Source organism: Dipodomys merriami, unplaced genomic scaffold (assembly GCF_024711535.1).
Source record: "Dipodomys merriami isolate MVZ:Mamm:240054 unplaced genomic scaffold, mDipMer1.0.p SCAF_2, whole genome shotgun sequence".
Classification (NCBI taxonomy): domain Eukaryota; kingdom Metazoa; phylum Chordata; class Mammalia; order Rodentia; family Heteromyidae; genus Dipodomys; species Dipodomys merriami.
The window spans coordinates 122,271,900-122,294,854 of NW_027203381.1; the positions used below are offsets into that span (position 1 = coordinate 122,271,900).

General features: G+C 67.7%; 1 protein-coding gene across 2 annotated transcripts in view; it reads left to right on the plus strand.

Moving 5' to 3' along the window:
* Positions 1-3,252: 3,252 nt before the first annotated feature.
* The window catches only part of Col6a2 (collagen type VI alpha 2 chain), a 29,833-nt gene continuing 10,130 nt past the window's right edge, over positions 3,253-22,955 (plus strand). The window contains exons 1-18 of one of the 2 annotated variants that reach the window (XM_070030876.1): positions 3,253-3,421; positions 9,674-9,819; positions 9,908-10,509; positions 10,666-10,686; positions 12,269-12,334; positions 15,021-15,074; positions 15,720-15,764; positions 16,146-16,172; positions 16,949-16,975; positions 17,060-17,104; positions 17,416-17,469; positions 17,937-17,999; positions 18,552-18,614; positions 20,350-20,439; positions 20,822-20,884; positions 21,120-21,182; positions 21,379-21,441; positions 21,753-21,815. In XM_070030876.1, the coding sequence (XP_069886977.1) occupies positions 9,702-9,819; positions 9,908-10,509; positions 10,666-10,686; positions 12,269-12,334; positions 15,021-15,074; positions 15,720-15,764; positions 16,146-16,172; positions 16,949-16,975; positions 17,060-17,104; positions 17,416-17,469; positions 17,937-17,999; positions 18,552-18,614; positions 20,350-20,439; positions 20,822-20,884; positions 21,120-21,182; positions 21,379-21,441; positions 21,753-21,815 (1,527 nt within the window). In that variant the 5' untranslated portion in view covers positions 3,253-3,421; positions 9,674-9,701. The remainder of the gene's footprint in view (positions 3,422-9,673; positions 9,820-9,907; positions 10,510-10,665; positions 10,687-12,268; positions 12,335-15,020; positions 15,075-15,719; positions 15,765-16,145; positions 16,173-16,948; positions 16,976-17,059; positions 17,105-17,415; positions 17,470-17,936; positions 18,000-18,551; positions 18,615-20,349; positions 20,440-20,821; positions 20,885-21,119; positions 21,183-21,378; positions 21,442-21,752; positions 21,816-22,955) is intronic. The other variant, XM_070030875.1, reaches the window with a different exon arrangement.

The following is a 22,955-nucleotide window of genomic DNA, read 5'->3' on the forward strand; positions in this document are numbered from 1 at the left end:
GGAGGTGGTGGTTATGGGTGATGGTGCACTGACTGTGCAGGTGGAGGTGGTGGTTATGGGTGATGGTGTACTGACTGTGGAGGTGGAGGTGGTGGTTATGGGTGATGGTGCACTGACTGTGCAGGTGGAGGTGGTGGTTATGGGTGATGGTGCACTGACTGTGGAGGTGGAGGTGGTGGTTATGGGTGATGGTGCACTGACTGTGCAGGTGGAGGTGGTGGTTATGGGTGATGGTGCACTGACTGTGCAGGTGGAGGTGGTGGTTATGGGTAATAGTGCACTGACTGTGGAGGTGGAGCTGGTGGTTATGGGTGATGGTGCACTGACTGTGCAGGTGGAGGTGGTGGTTATGGGTAATAGTGCACTGACTGTGCAGGTGGAGGTGATGGTTATGGGTGATGGTGCACTGACTGTGCAGGTGGAGGTGGTAGTTATGGGTGATGGTGCACTGACTGTGGAGGTGGAGGTGGTGGTTATGGGTGATGGTGCACTGACTGTGGAGGTGGAGGTGGTTGTTATGGGTGATGGTGCACTGACTGTGGAGGTGGAGCTGGTGGTTATGGGTAATAGTGCACTGACTGTGCAGGTGGAGGTGGTGGTTATGGGTGATGGTGGTAGCTAAGGGGTGGAGGTGGTAGTTTTGGGGTGGTTGTGTGCTCACTGTGGAGGTGGTAGTTATGGGGTGATGGTGGTGTTATGGGTGATGGTGGTAGTTTTGGGGTGATCCTGCACTCACTGTGGAGATGGAAGTGGGGTAGAGGTGGTAGTTAAGGGATGGAGGTGGTAGTTTGGGGGTGATCGTGTGCTCACTGTGGAGGTGGTAGATATGGGGTGATAGTGGTAGTGAGGGGTGGAGGTGCTAGTTTTGGGGTGACCGTCACTCACTGTAGAGTGACGGAGGGCAGAGGCCAGAGCCCTTTGCTCACGGCCACTTCATGGTGTCAGGCACAGGCAGGCACACCCAAGGGCTCTCTCAATGTCACACACACCCCGCACGCTCACAGACTCACAGTATGGGGCACGTACGCATACACACATTCACATAAGCAGATGCGCACACATGCACACCCAGAGGGACAAACCACACTCCTGAACATTCACACATGCTCCTATCTGACCTGCAAACCCCTTTGCATGCAGCCCCCTCTGGCTGTAGGCCCCTCACTCAGGGGCAGCAGGGCTGGTGCTGCTCATGGGGGGAGGGATCGGTGACGCCAGGCACCCCTGTCCTGTCATGAGATTCACACCAGAGAAGGTGGCCAGGCCGGGGCAGGAGGAGGTCCTGAAGCTGCTGGCGTCCTTGGGGAGACACTCGAAGGTCAAACAGAGATTGCTGAGCTGCCTGTACATGGGAGCTGGGCCTCCCACCGAGCCACCCTGCCCTCCCCAGCCCTGTCTGTGCCCCCGGGGCCCCACCGCCCGGCAGGAGAGGCCTGCGCAGGCCACCGAGCCACGGCAGCACCCCGGGGCCCCACCGCCCGGCAGGAGAGGCCTGCGCCGGCCACCGAGCCACGGCAGCACCCCGGGGCCCCACCGCCCGACAGGAGAGGCCTGCGCCAGCCACCGAGCCACGGCAGCACCCCGGGGCCCCACCGCCCTGCAGGAGAGGCCTGCGCAGGCCACTGAGCCACGGCAGCACCCCGGGGCCCCACCACCCCGCAGGAGAGGCCTGAGCCGGCCACTGAGCCACGGCAGCACCCCGGGGCCCCACCACCCCGCAGGAGAGGCCTGAGCCAGCCACCGAGCCACGGCAGCACCCCGGGGCCCCACCGCCCGACAGGAGAGGCCTGCGCAGGCCACCGAGCCACGGCAGCACCCCGGGGCCCCACCGCCCGACAGGAGAGGCCTGCGCAGGCCACCGAGCCACGGCAGCACCCCGGGGCCCCACCACCCAACAGGAGAGGCCTGAGCCGGCCACCGAGCCACGGCAGCACCCCGGGGCCCCACCACCCCGCAGGAGAGGCCTGCGCAGGCCACCGAGCCACGGCAGCACCCCGGGGCCCCACCACCCCGCAGGAGAGGCCTGCGCAGGCCACCGAGCCACGGCAGCACCCCAGGGCCCCACCACCCCGCAGGAGAGGCCTGAGCCAGCCACCGAGCCACGGCAGCACCCCGGGGCCCCACCGCCCGACAGGAGAGGCCTGCACAGGCCACATAGCCACGGCAGCACCCCGGGGCCCCACCACCCCGCAGGAGAGGCCTGCGCAGGCCACCGAGCCACGGCAGCACCCCGGGGCCCCACCGCCCCGCAGGAGAGGCCTGAGCCAGCCACTGAGCCACAGCAGCACCCCGGGGCCCCACCACCCCGCAGGAGAGGCCTGCGCAGGCCACGGAGCCACGGCAGCACCCCGGGGCCCCACCACCCCGCAGGAGAGGCCTGAGCCAGCCACCGAGCCACGGCAGCACCCCAGGGCCCCACCACCCCGCAGGAGAGGCCTGAGCCAGCCACTGAGCCACGGCAGCACCCCGGGGTCCCACCACCCCGCAGGAGAGGCCTGAGCCAGCCACCGAGCCACGGCAGCACCCCAGGGCCCCACCACCCCGCAGGAGAGGCCTGCGCAGGCCACCGAGCAACGTCAGCACCCCGGGGCCCCACCACCCCGCAGGAGAGGCCTGAGCCAGCCACCGAGCCACGGCAGCACCCCCTGGGAAGGGTGATTCATGCGTCCTCCAGCCTCTGCACCGGGCACTCCGGCCAGTGATGTGAGACCCCAGCTTCTTCCCAGCTGGTCTTCAGCTCCACTGCCCCTCCCAGCCCTGGGACGGGCAGGGGCCCCAGGACCCCCGCTGCCCCCACCAAGGGGCTCTTGTGCTGAGTCCCATCAAGAGGAAGTGTGGCTGGGGGGGTGGTCACAGAGGGGAGAAGACTGGGAGAAGGGGAGCGGAGGGGAGGGCAGGGTGGGGGGGCAGAAGGGAGTGGAGGAGGGCAGGGCACAGGGGGAGGGGAGCAGAGGGGAGGGGAGGAGGGCAGGATGCCCTGGGGGGGGCAGAGGAGGAGGGCAGGCGCCTTCCCAGGTTGGACCCATCCTCCACACACGTGGACATCTGGTGAAGGGCTTGGCAGAGCTTGGGGAAACTTGGGAGGGACTGAGCAGGGAGAGGGGAGGGGAGGAGGACTGTCTGGAGAGGGGGCCGGCACTCTGGTCTCCCTCCCTCCTGCCCCTCCCTCCCCCACCGCCTGCTGGGTCTGGGCTGCCGCAGGCCAGCAGCGCCTCCCAGTGGCCTGAGCTCCCTGGCGGCCGAGGAACAATGGGCGGTGGCTCCACTCCCTCCCTGTCGCCTCCCAGGTCCCAGGCTCCTGCCCATTAGCGCCCTGGGCCTCGGGCCGTCAAGACTGGGCTCCAGGCTTCTGCCCGTTAGGCGCCCCCGGCCTCGGGCGGTCAGGACCAGGCTCTGGACAGACGGACAGACATCTGCACCAGTGAGTGTAGGCCAGCCGTGCCATGGGGGGGGGGGGGGAGAGGAGGGGGGAGGGGGAAGCTGGACACCATGGGGCAGATCTGGGGTACGGGCTTCCCTGGGGCAGATCTGGGGTGCGGATTCTCCTGGTGAAGATCTGGGGTGCGGGCTTCCCCGGGGCAGATCTGGGGTGCGGGCTCTCCTCTGGGATCAGCTTCTCAGGGGTCAGGGCCCCTCCTAGCCGGCACGTCTCGGCCATGTGCAGTCCTGCAGTTTTCCTTGTCCATCTCTCTGGGAGTCATAGCCACCTCCCCACCTCAGCCTGTGCACAGAGATCCTTGGCGCCTTTTCGGGGTGCTTTTTGAGCAGGGCATCAGGGGAGGGTCCCGGGCCAGGCCAGGTCACAGAGGGCTGCCCCTGTGAGAGGCGGAGAGCCCCGGAAGGAGAGGGGACCCACCGCGCCCTCGCCTGCTGCCCCCACCCCTGGGACCCCAGGCCCCCCAGGCCCCTGCCTCCACCAGGAGCAGCACAGAAACAGTCCCTGGTGGGGTGGGAAGGGGGGCTCCTCAGAGGGCCCGGCACCCAGGTTTCCCTGCTCTATTTCCATCACACCAGTGCTGGACTGGAGGCCAGCTCACTGTGGGGTGGGGGTGGGCCTAGGCCTGGGGCCGTGGGCATGGGCGACACAGGGGCGGGGGGCAGTGTCAGTGGGTCCTCGTGGTGCATGGACCTTGTGGACAGACGGCAGCCTGTGACTCTCAGAGTGCCTGCTGAGGCTCATGGGGGTGAGCCACTGCAGGCCTGGGGAGCAGGAAGGCTGGGGGGGGTGAGCCACTGCAGGCCTGGGGAGCAGGAAGGCTGGGGGGGGGGTGAGCCACTGCAGGCCTGGGGAGCAGGAAGGCTGGGGGGGTGAGCCACTGCAGGCCTGGGGAGCAGGAAGGCTGGGGGGGGGTGAGCCACTGCAGGCCTGGGGAGCAGGAAGGCTCATGGGGGTGAGCCACTGCAGGCCTGGGGAGCAGGAAGGCTCATGGGGGTGAGCCACTGCAGGCCTGGGGAGCAGGAAGGCTGGGGGGGTGAGCCACTGCAGGCCTGGGGAGCAGGAAGGCTGGGGGGGGTGAGCCACTGCAGGCCTGGGGAGCAAGAAGGCTGGGGGGGTGAGCCACTGCAGGCCTGGGGAGCAAGAAGGCTGGGGGGGTGAGCCACTGCAGGCCTGGGGAGCAGGAAGGCTGTGGGGGGGTGAGCCACTGCAGGCCTGGGGAGCAGGAAGGCTGGGGGGGTGAGCCACTGCAGGCCTGGGGAGCAGGAAGGCTGGGGGGGGTGAGCCACTGCAGGCCTGGGGAGCAGGAAGGCCGGGGGGGGGTGAGCCACTGCAGGCCTGGGGAGCAGGAAGGCTGGGGGGGGTGAGCCACTGCAGGCCTGGGGAGCAGGAAGGCCGGGGGGGGGTGAGCCACTGCAGGCCTGGGGAGCAGGAAGGCTGGGGGGGGGTGAGCCACTGCAGGCCTGGGGAGCAGGAAGGCTGGGGGGGTGAGCCACTGCAGGCCTGGGGAGCAGGAAGGCTCATGGGGGTGAGCCACTGCAGGCCTGGGGAGCAGGAAGCTGCGGCCACTTGGCCAGCTGTCGAACGGAGCACACTGTGTGTCTATGTGCCAGGACAGAGCCACCAGAAAATTCAAGCAGTTCTGATGTGAGGGGCCATGCACATCAGCCTTCCGCCCAGACACTCAGAGCCCAGAACACAACAGGAGCCAGGGTCTCCCCGGGCCGCCAACCACCCTCCGCCCAGGGCCGCCATTTCCTCTCTTAGAAGAAGGGGCAAGACCGAAAGTCTCCATGATCCTGAGGATCACACAGGCTCAGTGCCTATGTGCATCTGAGCCTATAAACTAATACTCAAGAAACGAACTCCAGAAAATGGGAATGAGAGGGGTCTCCCTCGACAGGAACACTGTGCCCTGGGTGTTTGCCCAGCAGGGATGTGGCGTCCACACACTGCATTCAGTGCAGTTTAAAGACTCAGGAACCAGAAAAACAGATGCTTAGTCTTTCCTACACGTTGCCTGCCTTGATGAGTCCTAGACCCTCAAGGGCCTCTTGATTTTAGGCAGAGACAGGCACACCCACAAATTACCAGGGTCTGGGGTTCTGTTCCTCCAATAGACCTGCGCCCTGTCCTCAGTGCACACACCAGACCCCAGCCTGGGCCCTGTCCTCAGTGCACACACCAGACCCCAGCCTGGGCCCTGTCAGTAAACACACCAGACCCCAGCCTGGGCCCTGTCCTCAGTGCACACACCAGACCCCAGCCTGGGCCCTGTCCTCAGTGCACACACCAGACCCCAGCCTGGACCCTGTCAGTGCACACACCAGACCCCAGCCTGGACCCTGTCAGTGCACACACCAGACCCCAGCCTGGGCCCTGTCAGTGCACACACCAGACCCCAGCCTGGGCCCTGTCCTCAGTGCACACACCAGACCCCAGCCTGGGCCCTGTCCTCAGTGCACACACCAGACCCCAGCCTGGACCCTGTCAGTGCACACACCAGACCCCAGCCTGGGCCCTGTCAGTAAACACACCAGACCCCAGCCTGGGCCCTGTCAGTAAACACACCAGACCCCAGCCTGGGCCCTGTCCTCAGTGCACACACCAGACCCCAGCCTGGGCCCTGTCAGTGCACACACCAGACCCCAGCCTGGACCCTGTCAGTACACACACCAGACCCCAGCCTGGGCCCTGTCCTCAGTGCACACACCAGACCCCAGCCTGGGCCCTGTCAGTGCACACACCAGACCCCAGCCTGGGCCCTGTCCTCGGGACGTAATACTGGGCCAGGTTATGAGCAGAATTCTTCGTGGTTCTTCATGACCTACCTTCAGACCCCACTGGGAGATCCAAAGCCCATCCAACCAGCCCTGCACAGCCTCCTAGTGCTTGAAATGGGGGTGGTCCGGTGGGATTCCTGCTCTGAGGGACCCCACTTCTAGACACGTCGTGGATCCAAGCGGGAATGATCTGCATTTTTCCTTTTGATTTTCCATAGATGAGGAATACTTGCATGGGTTTGCTCTATGAATCTTAGGCTTTTACGTTATTTGATTACTGATCGCTTGCAGTTTTATTGCAGTTTGCCTGGCTGTGACTTTTTATCGTGAAAAACATGTGCATAGCACTGTTAGGTGTGCGGCTCAGGGTTGATGTTTGTACTGCCCCAGAACTTTGCAGAACTGAATTCCACCAAACAGGGGTCTGTGCTTCTCCACTCATCCCCTCCACTCTGTCTCCTTGATACTTGTAAGTTTGTTTCTGGCTGATTCGCTTTTCATAATGGTGGCAGGCTCATCCAAACAATCTTCTAAGTAATCTAAAAGCAGACCACCTTCCGGCACGGCACACTCCCTGCTTTGTTTTCCATCTGCTCCTGGACACTTGGGTTGCTCCTGAGTTTTAGCCGTTGTGAGCAGGCGTCCAGTCCTGGGGTCTGCGCTGGGCCTCCAGGACGGGTCACACTCCTCGCCTGGCTCCCGTTTGTGATTTTAATCATGTAGGTCGTCTCTTTTTTTCAGTCGATTTAGCTAAGTTTGGGTTTTGTTGGATTTTTTTCAAAGAATCAGCTTGTAGGTTTGTCGGTCTAATCCATTATATTCCATTTTCTATTTGTTTATCCCTACTCTGGTCTGTATTTTCAGCTAGCTTTCAGTTTAATTTGTTCTTCATTTCCTAGTTAGTTCTTGAAGTGGTAAAGTTAGGTTGGTGACTTGAGATTGCTCTTAGATTGTCTTTCCTTTTGTTGGTTTGCTTTTGGGATGTTCCAGGGGCTTGTACTCAGGGCCTGGGCGCTGTCCCTGAGCCTTTGTGCTCAAGGCTAGCGCTCTATCACTTGAGCCACAGTGCCGCCGCTTCCAGCTCTTTCTAAGTGGATAACTGGGCTGACTTTGAGCCTCACGCCTCAGATTTCAGCCTCCTGAGTAGCTAGGCTGACAGGCGTGAGCACCAGCACCTCTCTCTCTTGGGTTTTGTTTTTGGAGTGCCCAGCTGGGACTGGGCTGGACTGCTCTCCGCCTCCCTGATCATGGTTGGCACTCTACCCCTTGGCCACAGCCACAGACCCACTTTTTGCTGATTGATTGCAGACAGAATCTCACGGAATCTCCCACCTAGGCCGGCTTTGGTTTGCACCAGTCTTCCAGGTCTTAAAGCCTCTTGAGCTAGACTACAGGAGTGAGCCACAGGCCTGGCCCTGTGCGGAGCTGCCTTGGCCTTGGCTCCAGGCGATTTGGTGTTCCCTATGCGCTTCCCTGCCCCTCCTCCCTCCCCTGGCCCTCCCCCCTCCCTGTCCCTCCCCCCTCCCCTGACCCTCCCCCCTCCCCTGTCCCTCCCCCCTCCCCTGTCCCTCCCCCCTCCCCTGTCCCTCCCCCCTCCCCTGACCCTCCCCCCTCCCCTAACCCTCCCCCCTCCCCTGACCCTCCCCCCTCCCCTGACCCTCCCCCCTCCCCTGTCCCTCCCCCCTCCCCTGACCCTCCCCCCTCCCCTGACCCTCCTCCCTCCCCTGACCCTCCCCCCTCCCCTGTCCCTCCCCCCTCCCCTGGCCCCCCTCCCTCCCCTGGCCCCCCTCCCTCCCCTGACCCTCCCCCCTCCCCTGTCCCTCCCTCCTCCCCTGGCCCTCCCCCCTCCCCTGGCTCTCCTCCCTCCCCTGTCCCTCCTCCCTCCCCTGGCCCCCCTCCCTCCCCTGGCCCTCCTCCCTCCCCTGTCCCTCCTCCCTCCCCTGTCCCTCCTCCCTCCCCTGGCCCCCCTCCCTCCCCTGGCCCTCCTCCCTCCCCTGGCCCCCCTCCCTCCCCTGGCCCTCCTCCCTCCCCTGGCCCTCCTCCCTCCCCTGGCCCTCCTCCCTCCCCTGTCCTTCTTCCCTCCCCTGTCCCTCCTCCCTCCCCTATCCCTCTTTCCTCCCCTGTCCCTCCTCCCTCCCCTGTCCCTCCTCCCTCCCCTGTCCCTCCTCCCTCCCCTATCCCTCTTTCCTCCCCTGTCCCTCCTCCCTCCCCTGTCCCTTCTCCCTCCTCTGGCCCTCCTCCCTCCCCTGTCCCTCCTCCCTTCCCTGTCCTTCTTCCCTCCCCTGTCCCTTCTCCCTCCTCTGGCCCTCCTCCCTCCCCTGGCCCTCCTCCCTCCCCTGTCCTTCTTCCCTCCCCTGTCCCTCCTCCCTCCCCTATCCCTCTTTCCTCCCCTGTCCCTCCTCCCTCCCCTGTCCCTCCTCCCTCCCCTGTCCCTCCTCCCTTCCCTGTCCCTCCTCCCTTCCCTGTCCCTCCTCCCTCCCCTGTCCCTCCTCCCTCCCCTGTCCCTCTTTCCTCCCCTGGCCCTCCTCCCTCCCCTGGCCCTCCTCCCTCCCCTGGCCCTCCTCCCTCCCCTGGCCCTCCTCCCTCCCCTGGCCCTCCTCCCTCCCCTGTCCCTCCTCCCTCCCCTGGCCCTCCTCCCTCCCCTGTCCCTCTTTCCTCCCCTGGCCCTCCTCCCTCCCCTGGCCCTCCTCCCTCCCCTGGCCCTCCTCCCTTCCCTGGCCCTCCTCCCTCCCCTGGCCCTCCTCCCTCCCCTGGCCCTCCTCCCTTCTCTGGCCCTATCACAGTCCCTCTCTCCTGAGCTGTAGGATGACCCCTTATTTGCTGCCTTACTCCAACAGTCCCTGATTTTCAGTGTAAACGTTGTTCCCTGACTGCTCTCTTTTTTACCTGAAATCATTTAAAAGCCTGAAATGTGAGCGACACTTTTCTTGCTGCAGTGGCTTTCCAGAGATTCAGGCTGGGGTGAATTCTCCAGGGCCACGGCCGGCCCGCTGGACGTGTCCCTCACCGGCCAGCACTGCCTCTTCTCCATGTCGCCCACCTGGGGGGGGCGCCCTCAGCCTGGCTGGCTGGCACTGGCCTCGGTCAGCTCTGGCAGTGCCCGTTGGGGGTGGACCAGGGGGAGCATGGAGGGTCCTGGTCACGTTCAGGGGCCAGGGCTGCTCTTAGGGAGGTGAGTGTCTCCGCCACCTCATGCAGACGCTTCCCTTGTTCCCACCCCTCTGGAATGGGTCGGTATGTCTGGGCTACAGGGCTGAAGGTTCCACTCTGATCCAGAACCCCGCTGCCCAGATGACCAGCAGGGGTGGCAGGGACTCAGGCTCCGGCTGTGCCAGAAGGACGGTGGACAGTGGTCCCCTTCTGTGGACGTCCCCTTCCTTCTGCGGACCGGCCGTGTGGCCGGCCGTGCAGGGGACGCAGAGGGAGCCCCCACAGCACCCCTCTTCTCTTGTAGCACGTCAGGGCACGTGACGGCAGCCACGATGTGCTGGGGCCCCCTCTCCGTGCTCCTGCTCTGGGGGCTCCTGGGGACGCTCCACGGCCAGCAGCAGGAGGTCATCTCACCCGACACCACCGTCGAGAGGAACAACAACTGCCCAGGTACTCAGTGGGACCCCAGGGCTCCGGGGGGCACTGGGCAGCCACGGGCCGGCCGGCCGGGCCTTGACAGGCCCCATGTCCCCCCCAGAGAAGGCCGACTGCCCCGTCAATGTGTACTTCGTGCTGGACACATCGGAGAGTGTGACCATGCAGTTGCCCACCGACAGCCTGCTCCACCACATGCAGCAGTTCGTGCCCCAGTTCATCAGCCAGCTGCAGGATGAGTTCTACCTGGACCAGGTGGCCCTGAGCTGGCGCTACGGCGGCCTGCACTTCTCCGACCAGGTGGAGGTGTTCAGCCCCCCGGGCAGCGACCGGGCCTCCTTCACCAAGAGCCTGCAGGGCATCCGCTCCTTCCGCAGGGGCACCTTCACCGACTGCGCGCTGGCCAACATGACGCAGGAGGTCCGGAGGCACGGCGGGGCCCGCGGCGCGGTCAACTTCGCCGTGGTGGTCACCGACGGCCACGTCACCGGCAGCCCCTGCGGGGGCATCAAGCTGCAGGCCGAGCGTGCCCGCGAGGAGGGCATCCGGCTCTTCGCCGTGGCCCCCAACCGGAACCTGAACGAACAGGGCCTGAGAGACATCGCCAGCGCCCCGCACGAGCTCTACCGCAGCAACTACGCCACCATGCGGTCCGACTCCCCCGAAATCGACCAGGACACCATCAACCGCATCATCAAGGTCATGGTGAGCAGCCACAGGGCCACGCCCCTCCCTGGCTGCCGTCGGGGTCGGGCCCGTGCGGGCGGGGACCCCTGTCTGTGACCTCTGGCCCTGGCCCAGGGTGGCGCACGGGTCCCAAGGCTCTTCTAACCGGAGTCTCTGTCTGTTTGTCTTTTACAGAAGCACGAGGCCTATGGGGAGGTGAGCGGCACTTCCACTCCAGAGGGCTCTGCTGCCCTCTGGCCCCCGCACCCACCGACCGCTCAGGGGCTCAGGCCGCAGCCCGGGCCTGAAGGCTGGGGCAGAGCAGAGGGCGAGCCCTCCACCTGCTCCACGTCGCCCCCGAGGCCGGATGGGGTCTCCCGGCCACAGCCCCGCTGACCCGTCCCTAGGGGTCTGCATTAGGTCATGGGGCACAGTGGAAGGGCTGAGGGTCAGTCCCAGGTAGGCGGTCCGCGAGTGACCTGCGCCAGCCAGCTCAGGAAGAAGCAGGTGGCTGTGCGCAGCTCAAGCCACGGTGACACCTGTGTCTGTGTGAGGAAGGGAGCAGGCGGTGACACGCCACACACCGCACACCGCAGCCTCCCTGTACACGGGCGGTGCCACGCCACACGCCACACACCACACACCACAGCCCCCCTGTACACAGGCGGTGCCACGCCACACACCACAGCCCCCCTGTACACGGGCGGTGCCACGCCACACGCCACACACCACACACCACAGCCCCCCTGTACACAGGCGGTGCCACGCCACACACCACAGCCCCCCTGTACACGGGCGGTGCCACGCCACACACCACAGCCCCCCTGTACACGGGCGGTGCCACGCCACACGCCACACACCACAGCCCCCCTGTACACGGGCGGTGCCACGCCACACGCCACAGGCCACACACCACAGCCCCCTGTACACGGGCGGTGCCACGCCACACGCCACAGGCCACACACCACAGCCCCCTGTACACGGGCGGTGCCACGCCACACGCCACACACCACAGCCCCCTGTACATGGGCGGTGCCACGCCACACGCCACACACCACACACCACAGCCCCCTGTACACGGGCGGTGCCACGCCACACGCCACACACCACACACCACAGCCCCCTGTACACGGGCGGTGCCACGCCACACGCCACACACCACACACCACAGCCCCCTGTACACGGGCGGTGCCACGCCACACGCCACAGGCCACACACCACAGCCCCCTGTACATGGGCGGTGCCACGCCACACGCCACACACCACACACCACAGCCCCCTGTACACGGGCGGTGCCACGCCACACGCCACACACCACACGCCACAGCCCCCTGTACACGGGCGGTGCCACGCCACACGCCACACACCACAGCCCCCTGTACACGGGCGGTGCCACGCCACACACCGCAGCCTCCCTGTACACGGGCGGTGCCACGCCACACGCCACACGCCACACACCACAGCCCCCTGTACACGGGCGGTGCCACGCCACACACCACAGCCCCCTGTACACGGGCGGTGCCATGCCACACACCACAGCCCCCTGTACACGGGCGGTGCCACGCCATGCCATGGCTCTTTGATGCTTATTGTGACCTGTCATCGCCCTAGCACTCCCCCTCCACCTCACCCCCTCAAAACTGGACTAAAGGCTGAGCGCGGGTGTCTCTTCCCCTGGCTCTGCTCCTCTGGGTAGGCATTTTAAGGGGCCCCCTGAGGTCCTCCGTGTGGGCTTCCTGGGCCTGCTCCCCTGAGGCCTTGTCCCCAGCTCACCAGCCTTCTCTGCTCTCCCTTCCAGTGCTACAAGGAGAGTTGCTTGGAGATCCCTGGCCCTGCAGGCCCCAAGGGCTACCGTGGGCAGAAGGTAAGCTGCCAGAGGACACGGGCTGCACTTCCCAGAAGCCCCCGCCCGAGCCCCTGCCTTCCCAGAAGCCCCTGCCCGAGCCTCCGCCTTCCCAGAAGCCCCTGCCCGAGCCCCCGCCTTCCCAGAAGCCCCTGCCCGAGCCCCCGCCTTCCCAGAAGCCCCTGCCCGAGCCCCCGCCTTCCCAGAAGCCCCCGCCCGAGCCCCCGCCTTCCCAGAAGCCCCTGCCCGAGCCCGTCTCCGGCTAGCTGTGCGTTGGCTGATCTCAGCGCTTCCAACCCTGGAGAATCCAAAATTCAGACTTTACATACTTCTTCTCAAATGGCATTTTGAGAATAGTAAGGACTTGTTTTAAATTATTAGGCTGGGGCTGGGAAGGTGGCTCAGTGGTAGAGCGCTCGCCTTGAGCTGAAGAGCTGAGGGACAGCGCCCAGGCCCGGAGTTCAGGCCCCACGACCGACAAAAAAAAATTATTAGGCTACACCACTGAAAGAGTGTGGAAAGCAGAGGTGCCCCAGTGTGTCCATAAAACACATTTCTACCAGCAATGCAGGCGCTACATAATGTAAGGCGCCACTTGGGAGCTAACTACATTGGGGTTTTAGAGAATCTGCATCCTCTAAACTTTGCTACCAGACTGTGTGAAGCTGTCAAAAACTACAAAGAAAGGTAGAGAAGGGGGAAGAGACCAGGCTGTAAAGGAACTGACAGGAAGTTACTACAAAGTAGCCTCTTGCTTCTTTTCCCCAAAGAGTGCTCAGTCCGCTCGGTGCTCACACGCGCCATCTCCAGCCACCTGCCTCTCCCCACCGCTGCCCCCGCTTCTCCTAGCTCTGGCTGCAGGCAGGGTCTACCCTACACAGCTGGGAATGAATCTGCCTCTTGGGGCGGCCTTGGCCAGCCACGGTAAAGCAGGTGTTGGAGGGAAGATGCCCAGGGACCCAGAGCAGGGCACAGCCCTGAGACCTGGGGCTCCTCGCTCTGTCCCTCCATTCTCCTCTGACCTCTTCATTCTTTCCCTCTCCTTTGTCCCTCCTTTATTTAGTACAATACTGTATTACACAGGTTGAAACTGTGTTCCCAAGTCTAATCTCTCTGAAGTGTCTTCTGTGGTCCCCTTCTCTCTGAGGAGAGCTGATGTTGCGGTCACTAGCAGGTGGTCTTGGTGGAGCACCGAGGCTGCAGTTCCCCTGTGGACAGCTGCTGGCTCAGGCCCAGCAGGACACCTCTGCCTGGAGCCTGGTGCCCTGGGGCTGGGCGGCGTGTGGAAAACTGCCCACTAGGGCCCAGAGAACCGAGAAGAAGTGAGACCAGGTCTCACTAGAGCTGGGCCTGCCGGGCGGCTCAGCCAGCTCCAGGGTGTCCCCATCCGGGAGGGTCCCCGCGCCCTGCCAGGCTGTCCCGCGCCCTGCCCCACAGCCATGCCAGGCTGCCCTGCGCCGCGCCCTGCCCCACAGCCCTGCCCCACAGCCCTGCCCCGCGCCCTGCCCCACAGCCCTGCCCCACAGCCCTGCCCCGCGCCCTGCCCCGCGCCCTGCCCCACAGCCATGCCCCGCGCCCTGCCCCACAGCCATGCCCCGCGCCCTGCCCCACAGCCATGCCCCGCGCCCTGCACCCTGCCCCACAGCCATGCCCTGTGCCCTGCCCCACAGCCATGCCAGGCTGCCCCGCGCCCTGCCCCGCGCCCTGCCAGGCTGCCCCGCGCCCTGCCCCACAGCCGTGCCAGGCTGCCCTGCGCCCTGCCCCGCGCCCTGCCAGGCTGTCCCGCGCCCTGCCCCACAGCCCTGCCAGGCTGCCCCACGCCCTGCCCCACAGCCCTGCCAGGCTGCCCTGCGCCCTGCCCCGCGCCCTGCCAGGCTGTCCCGCGCCCTGCCCCACAGCCGTGCCAGGCTGTCCCGCGCCCTGCCCCGCGCCCTGCCCCGCGCCCTGCCCCACAGCCGTGCCAGGCTGTCCCGCGCCCTGCCAGGCTGCCCCGCGCCCTGCCCCGCGCCCTGCCAGGCTGTCCCGCGCCCTGCCCCGCGCCCTGCCAGGCTGTCCCGCGCCCTGCCCCACAGCCGTGCCAGGCTGCCCTGCGCCCTGCCCCACAGCCGTGCCAGGCTGTCCCGCGCCCTGCCCCACAGCCATGCCAGGCTGTCCCGCGCCCTGCCCCGCGCCCTGCCAGGCTGTCCCGCGCCCTGCCCCACAGCCGTGCCAGGCTGTCCCGCGCCCTGCCCCACAGCCGTGCCAGGCTGTCCCGCGCCCTGCCCCGCGCCCTGCCCCACAGCCCTGCCAGGCTGTCCCGCGCCCTGCCCCGCGCCCTGCCCCACAGCCCTGCCAGGCTGCCCTGCGCCCTGCCCCACAGCCGTGCCAGGCTGTCCTGCGCCCTGCCCCACAGCCATGCCCCGCGCCCTGCCCCGCGCCCTGCCCCGCGCCCTGCCCCGCGCCCTGCCCCACAGCCCTGCCAGGCTGTCCCGCGCCCTGCCCCACAGCCGTGCCAGGCTGTCCCGCGCCCTGCCCCGCGCCCTGCCCCACAGCCCTGCCAGGCTGTCCCGCGCCCTGCCCCACAGCCCTGCCAGGCTGTCCCGCGCCCTGCCCCACAGCCGTGCCAGGCTGCCCCGCGGCCTCTCTCTCAGAAGAGCTGTCTGGCAGTACCCTAGTCAGCCACCCTTCCACTCTGCCTCAGCCCCTTGTGACTGTCCTCTGCTTTTAGGGTGCCAAGGGCAACATGGGTGAGCCAGGAGAGCCTGGACAGAAGGGGCGACAGGTAAGGCTCCCACCCCAGCCTCACCTCCCCCTCCCATCACAGCCTCCCCCTGCCCTGCCCACTCCCACCCGGCCTCACTCCCCCCCCACCCCAGCCTCCCCCCGCCCAGCTCCCACCTCGGCCTCCCCCTGCCCCGCCCAGCTCCCACCTCGGCCTCCCCCTGCCCCGCCCAGCTCCCACCTCGGCCTCCCCCCGCCCAGCTCCCACCTCGGCCTCCCCCTGCCCCGCCCAGCTCCCACCTCGGCCTCCCCCCGCCCCGCCCAGCTCCCACCCCGGCCTCCCCCTGCCCCGCCCAGCTCCCACCTCGGCCTCCCCCCGCCCAGCTCCCACCTCGGCCTCCCCCTGCCCTGCCCACTCCCACCCGGCCTCACTCCCCCCCACTCCAGCCTCCCCCGCCCCGCCCAGCTCCCACCCCGGCCTCACCTCCCCCTCCCACCTCGGCCTCCCCCCCCCCCACCGCCCAGCTCCCACCTCAGGCCTCCCCCCGCCCCGCCCAGCTCCCACCCCGGCCTCCCCCCCGCCCTGCCCAGTCCCACCTCGGGCCTCCCCCCGCCCCGCCCAGCTCCCACCCCGGCCTCACTCCCCCTGCCCCTCTCTGCCTGCCCCCACACTGGGATGAACTGCAGCTCCTTTCCTCCTCCCCAGGGAGATCCAGGCATCGAAGGCCCCATTGGATTCCCAGGGCCCAAGGCAAGTTCCTGTGGGCTCTGCCCAGGGCTGGGCTGGCGGGGCTGGACTGACGGGCCAGCACGGTCCGGCCAGTCTCCTGCGTCCGCGCAGACATCCACAGGGAGGCCTACCTGTGCTGCCCGTGATGATAGTGGACACCTCTAGAGTGTGATGTTGCCCAGCGGTGCCCAGACCACCCCCCCCCGGCCCCCACACAGCCACACCCAGCCTCCAGGAGCCTCCAGGCAAAACGCAGCTCCCTACGGTGCCCGTCCAGCGGCTGCGTCTGACAGCCCTCCTCGGCCGCTTCTCCAGGGCCCAGTGCCACCCAAGCTGCCCCTATGACGCCCTGTCCTCTCTCCCCGGCCCCTATGACGCCCTGTCCTCTCTCCCCCTGCTCAGGGTGTTCCCGGCTTCAAAGGAGAGAAGGTGAGCCCCAGTTCTGAGCAAGACCTTGAGCAGATGCTGTGGACCCATCTGACTGGGCTCACAGGCAGCCTGTCATCCTCCCGGGACCTGCCTGGGGACACAGCGGGGCCTCCCGGGACCTGCCTGGGGACACAGCGGGGCCTCCCCGGGACCTGCCTGGGGACACAGCGGGGCCTCCCGGGACCTGCCTGGGGACACAGCGGGGCCTCCCCGGGACCTGCCTGGGGACACACCGGGGCCTCCCCGGGACCTGCCTGGGGACACACCGGGGCCTCCCTGGGACCTGCCTGGGGACACAGCGGGGCCTCCCTGGGACCTGCCTGGGGACACACCGGGGCCTCCCGGGGACCTGCCTGGGGACACACCGGGGCCTCCCTGGGACCTGCCTGGGGACACAGCGGGGCCTCCCGGGGACCTGCCTGGGGACACAGCGGGGCCTCCCCGGGACCTGCCTGGGGACACAGCGGGGCCTCCCTGGGACCTGCCTGGGGACACAGCGGGGCCTCCCCGGGGACCTGCTTGGGGACACACCGGGGCCTCCCGGGACCTGCCTGGGGACACACCGGGGCCTCCCGGGACCTGCCTGGGGACACACCGGGGCCTCCCCGGGACCTGCCTAGGGACACAGCGGGGCCTTCCGGGGACCTGCGTAGGCCACTGTAGGGGCTGTGGTTCGGGGTTCTCCATTTGGCCCAAGGACTTCCACGTGCATCCAGAGACAACAGTGTCTGTGGTGCTGGGAGACCCCTCTAAAGCCTTGCTTTCCTTCTGCACAGGGGGAATTCGGAGCGGATGGTAGGAAGGTAAGCTGGGTGGGATGGGAGCCCACTTCCCACCACTCAGAGGGGACAGGACCGGGGGTAACGTGTCCCTTCTCCCCTTTCCAGGGGACTCCTGGCCTGGCTGGCAAGAATGGGACCGATGGACAGAAGGTAGAGCGAGCCTCCAGCCATCTCTGCCCCAGCCCGGCACATATCTACATACACACTGTCCTGCACACAGACATGCTTGTGCACATGAGTGCGTGCACACACGTGAGCACACACACACACACCCGTGTACGGTGTCCTCCGCCCTGTGCCCTGACCCAGCCTGGGCCTGCCTCCACCTGTGGACACCCGTCACCCTCAGAGAGTCACCTGAGGTGTGCCTTTACACCTCAGTCCCACCATGGCGGCCTCAGTGCCCCAGAGTGGTTCCCACGCACTCCCGAACCCCCTCTGGCATTTCACTTTCTCTTCAGGGCAAACTGGGCCGCATCGGACCCCCTGGCTGCAAGGGAGACACAGGAACCCGAGTGAGCACTGTCTTCCATCTGTTGCTCTAGGTTGGAGGGTGGGAAGGACTGAAGGACACCGGGCAGGTCGCCGAGACATTGTCTCCCATCTAGCCACTCCCTGCTGAATCTGGACCCCCAAGCCGGGGTTACCTGGGGTCAGGGTCCTGGGTCCGGGAACACGCACCAGAAGTCAAAGTCCTGGGTCTGGGGACACCCATCAGGCGTCAGTGCAGGATCCGGGAATCCCCACCAGGGTCATGGGCTATGGGGAGCTGTGGAGTCACTGGCTGGGCCAGGTGGAACCCACAGCCCGGAAGCAGGAGGTTCTGGGGTTTTGTGCTGGTGAGCGCTCGCTGCTGGCTGAGGTGGGACCTCACAGGGAGAGGACGGTCCTGCTCCCCGGTCCCACAGCTGTGGTCCTGGATGAGGGGGAGGAGCAGAGGCCCCAGGGCAGAGCCCGTCCCCAGCCCTGCTCACCTTCTCAGGGCCCCGACGGGTACCCCGGAGAGGCCGGAAGCCCAGGAGAGCGAGGAGACCAAGGCGCCAAGGTAAGACCTGACAAGGCCTGAGCTCAGGTGGGCTGATTCCACCCTCAGGGACCCGCCTCCTCTCAAGCCCATGGGACACCGCGTCCTCGGTACCCGTGGGACACCGCGTCCTCGGTACCCGTGGGACACCGCGTCCTCGGTACCCGTGGGACACCGCATCCTCGGTACCCGTGGGACACCGCGTCCTCGGTACCCGTGGGACACTGCCTTCCGGGACTCTGGAGGCCCTCTGCCTCCGGTACCACGACTCCAGCACGAGGCAAGCGCCCTGGGTCTGGGAGCCTGCACCCGATGCGCCTTCCATCCTCTCCCTCTGACCACAGCCCTGCTGTGCAACGGTCATGGGTGGACTCCTGCCCCAGGGTCCGGGCCTGGCCAGGTCCAGGGCCCCTCACGCTGGGCTCGGAGCTGGCACTCAGCCCCCACCCCTGGCCCCCAGGTGCCCCACGGATGTGGGGCGGGCACAGAGTGGGGGCCCAAGTCCTCCGTGCTGGGCTACTCTGCTTTTGCCTTCGGAGGAGCAGAGGCTGACCCCACCTCCAACACTTGCAGGGAGACTCCGGCCGCCCCGGGCACAGGGGGCCCCCAGGAGACCCCGGGGACAAAGGGAGCAAGGTGAGTTCCCTGCTGTCCTCAGGAGGGACGGGCGCACCAGTGCTCCCGGTGGCAGGGCCCACCCTGCAGCCGGCACGGGCGTGGAAGGGGACGGGTGCCCTGAGGCCCTCACGCTGGCAAACGCGAGGCTGGGTGACGGCCGGGCTGCCCTCCACGCACCGGCGGCACAGCCAGCAGGCCAGCAGGCCAGGCAAGGCCAGGCAAGGCCAGCAGGCCAGCAGGCCAGGCAAGGCCAGGCAAGGCCAGCAGGCCAGGCAAGGCCAGGCAAGGCCAGCAGGCCAGGCAAGGCCAGGCAAGGCCAGCAGGCCAGCAGGCCAGGCAAGGCCAGGCAAGGCCAGGCAAGGCCAGCAGGCCAGGCAAGGCCAGGCAAGGCCAGCAAGCCAGGCAAGGCCAGGCAGGCCAGGCAAGGCCAGCAGGCCAGGCAAGGCCAGGCAAGGCCAGGCAAGGCCAGCAGGCCAGGCAAGGCCAGGCAAGGCCAGGCAAGGCCAGCAGGCCAGGCAAGGCCAGGCAAGGCCAGGCAAGGCCAGGCAAGGCCAGCAGGCCAGGCAAGGCCAGGCAAGGCCAGGCACGGCCAGGCAAGGCCAGCAGGCCAGGCAAGGCCAGGCAAGGCCAGGCAAGGCCAGGCAAGGCCAGCAGGCCAGGCAAGGCCAGGCAAGGCCAGGCAAGGCCAGCAGGCCAGCAGGCCAGGCAAGGCCAGCAGGCCAGGCAAGGCCAGGCAGGCCAGCAGGCCAGGCAAGGCCAGGCAAGGCCAGCAGGCCAGGCAAGGCCAGGCAAGGCCAGCAGGCCAGGCAAGGCCAGGCAGGCCAGGCAAGGCCAGCAGGCCAGGCAAGGCCAGGCAAGGCCAGGCAAGGCCAGGCAAGGCCAGGCAAGGCCAGCAGGCCAGGCAAGGCCAGGCAAGGCCAGCAGGCCAGGCAAGGCCAGGCAAGGCCAGGCAAGGCCAGGCAAGGCTAGCAGGCCAGGCAAGGCCAGGCAGGCCAGGCAAGGCCAGCAGGCCAGGCAAGGCCAGGCAAGGCCAGGCAAGGCCAGGCAAGGCCAGCAGGCCAGGCAAGGCCAGGCAAGGCCAGCAGGCCAGGCAAGGCCAGGCAAGGCCAGGCAAGGCCAGGCAAGGCCAGCAGGCCAGGCAAGGCCAGGCAAGGCCAGCAGGCCAGCAGGCCAGGCAAGGCCAGCAGGCCAGGCAAGGCCAGGCAGGCCAGCAGGCCAGGCAAGGCCAGGCAAGGCCAGCAGGCCAGGCAAGGCCAGGCAAGGCCAGGCAAGGCCAGCAGGCCAGGCAAGGCCAGGCAGGCCAGGCAAGGCCAGCAGGCCAGGCAAGGCCAGGCAAGGCCAGGCAAGGCCAGGCAAGGCCAGCAGGCCAGGCAAGGCCAGGCAAGGCCAGCAGGCCAGGCAAGGCCAGGCAAGGCCAGGCAAGGCCAGGCAAGGCCAGCAGGCCAGGCAAGGCCAGGCAAGGCCAGGCAAGGCCAGGCAAGGCCAGCAGGCCAGGCAAGGCCAGGCAAGGCCAGCAGGCCAGGCAAGGCCAGCAGGCCAGGCAAGGCCAGGCAAGGCCAGGCAAGGCCAGGCAAGGCCAGCAGGCCAGGCAAGGCCAGGCAAGGCCAGGCAAGGCCAAGCAAGGCCAGGCAAGGCCAGGCAGGCCAGGCAAGGCCAGGCACGGCCAGGCAAGGCCAGGCAGGCCAGCAGGCCAGGCAAGGCCAGGCAAGGCCGCTGCGGCGGCCGTGGTGGAATTGTCCTCTCCATGCCACAGGGCTACCAAGGCAACCACGGAGCCCCGGGAGGCCCCGGCGTGAAGGGGGCCAAGGGCGGGCCTGGGCCCCGCGGACCCAAAGGGGAGCCGGTGAGTTCACGGCCCCAGGCCTGAGCGGTGACCCTTGGGGCTGGGTGGACCTGCGCAGGGCTGGGGAGGGAGCAGCCCAGCCCCCGGCTGGCCACAGAGAGGAGAGTCCATGGGCTAGGCAGGACGCTCGGTCCCAGGCGCCCCCTCCCTCTCCCTCCCTCCCCCCTCCCTCTTCCCCCCCCCACTCGCTTCCACGGCTGACGATAGGGCCAGAGCCTGTGGGTCCAGATGGAGGCCCGGAGGTCGCCTCAGACCTGGGGACCGCAGAGCTGGGGTCCTGGGCAGCGCAGTGAGGGCCCCGGGGAGCAGCGCGGCCCCGCCAGCTGGAGGCCCGGCCTGTGGCACGCTGTGAGCTCCCACACAATGCACCTGCTCTCTGTAGGGGCGCAGGGGAGACCCCGGAACCAAGGGCAGCCCGGGCAGTGACGGGCCCAAGGGCGAGAAGGTGAGTCCCTGACGGGGAGCCTCAGGGCCCTGGCCCTGCCTGCATCTGAACCTGGGATGGGGGCCCCACCCTGCGTGCCCCGTGGGGGTCCGGGCATGGCCCGCTGAAGGCCGGGAGCCTCCTCAGCACTGCCTGAGGCTGGGGCTTCCTCTGGGGCGTGGTCTGGCCCCACTCCCTACAACCCTGGTCTCGAAGGCCAATCCACAGCGGGAGTCTGACGCCCTTCTCCTCACAGGGAGACCCAGGCCCCGAGGGGCCCCGGGGTCTGGCCGGAGAAGTGGGCAACAAAGGAGCCAAGGTATGTGAGGCAGGGAACCCCAGAAGCCTAGCCCAGGGAAGGGGTCTGTTCCCGGCCAGACTGGCCCTCCCTGTGCCCAGCAGGCCCTCCTGGTGGGCCCCAGGACCAGCGTGACCTGACCCTCCTCCCTCCCCTGGCACCCGGACGTCCCAGGTCAATGTGGGGTGCCTGACATGCATGCCTCTCTTGTTTGCAGGGAGACAGAGGATTGCCTGGGCCCAGAGGCCCCCAGGGGGCTCTGGGGGAGCCTGGGAAGCAGGTCAGTAGCAGGACTCCGGGGCGCTGAGGCCCTTTGACCTCCGTCCCCTTCCACCCTAGGCCTCCATCTGTGGTGGGACAGGCTGCCCGCCGGCTCCCATCCACAGGGCAAGCCAGGCAGCGGGACCAGGGCCTCCTGGTGCCTGGGCCTCCTCCCGCCGGGCAGGTGGGGACAGGACCCACAGGAGGAGGGCCCTGGCCTCGGGCCCTAGAGCGCTCAGGGAGCCGGGGACAGTGTGGCCAGGGAAAGCGTCCTGGTAGAGATCAACCCCGTCCTGCACACGTGCTGACCCTGCTCTCTCCTCTCCTCAGGGCTCTCGGGGAGACCCCGGTGACGCTGGGCCCCGGGGGGACTCAGGACAGCCCGGCCCCAAGGTGCGTGCCCCACGGGGAGCAGCCCTACGCGGGGGGCAGCTCGGGCACCGCGGCCCCCACTCCTGGATGAGAGCAGCCGGAGCCGCTGTGCCAGAGCCCAGCCTGAGGCACGGGGAGCTGGGCACCCACCTTCTGCGCACGCTGTGGGGAAGGGCCCTCCTCCCGAGGCCAGCCCCAGGCCAAGGGCCCACTGCACAGCTGTCACCTGCAGGGTGGCTGCAGTCCCTGGAGCTGACCCCACAGCCCCGCCTCCCAGCTGACCCCACAGCCCCGCCTCCCCCTCCCAGCTGACCCCACAGCCCCACCTCCCCCTCCCAGCTGACCCCACAGCCCCGCCTCCCCCTCCCAGCTGACCCCACAGCCCCGCCTCCCAGCTGACCCCACAGCCCCACCTCCCCCTCCCAGCTGACCCCACAGCCCCACCTCCCCCTCCCAGCTGACCCCACAGCCCCGCCTCCCAGCTGACCCCACAGCCCCACCTCCCCCTCCCAGCTGACCCCACAGCCCCACCTCCCCCTCCCAGCTGACCCCACAGCCCCACCTCCCAGCTGACCCCACAGCCCCACCTCCCCCTCCCAGCTGACCCCACAGCCCCACCTCCCAGCTGACCCCACAGCCCCACCTCCCCCTCCCAGCTGACCCCACAGCCCCACCTCCCAGCTGACCCCACAGCCCCACCTCCCCCTCCCAGCTGACCCCACAGCCCCACCTCCCCCTCCCAGCTGACCCCACAGCCCCACCTCCCCCTCCCAGCTGACCCCACAGCCCCACCTCCCAGCTGACCCCACAGCCCCACCTCCCCCTCCCAGCTGACCCCACAGCCCCACCTCCCCCTCCCAGCTGACTCCACAGCCCCACCTCCCAGCTGACCCCACAGCCCCACCTCCCCCTCCCAGCTGACCCCACAGCCCCGCCTCCCCCTCCCAGCTGACCCCACAGCCCCACCTCCCCCTCCCAGCTGACCCCACAGCCCCACCTCCCCCTCCCAGCTGACCCCACAGCCCCGCCTCCCCCTCCCAGCTGACCCCACAGCCCCACCTCCCCCTCCCAGCTGACCCCACAGCCCCACCTCCCAGCTGACCCCACAGCCCCACCTCCCCCTCCCAGCTGACCCCACAGCCCCGCCTCCCCCTCCCAGCT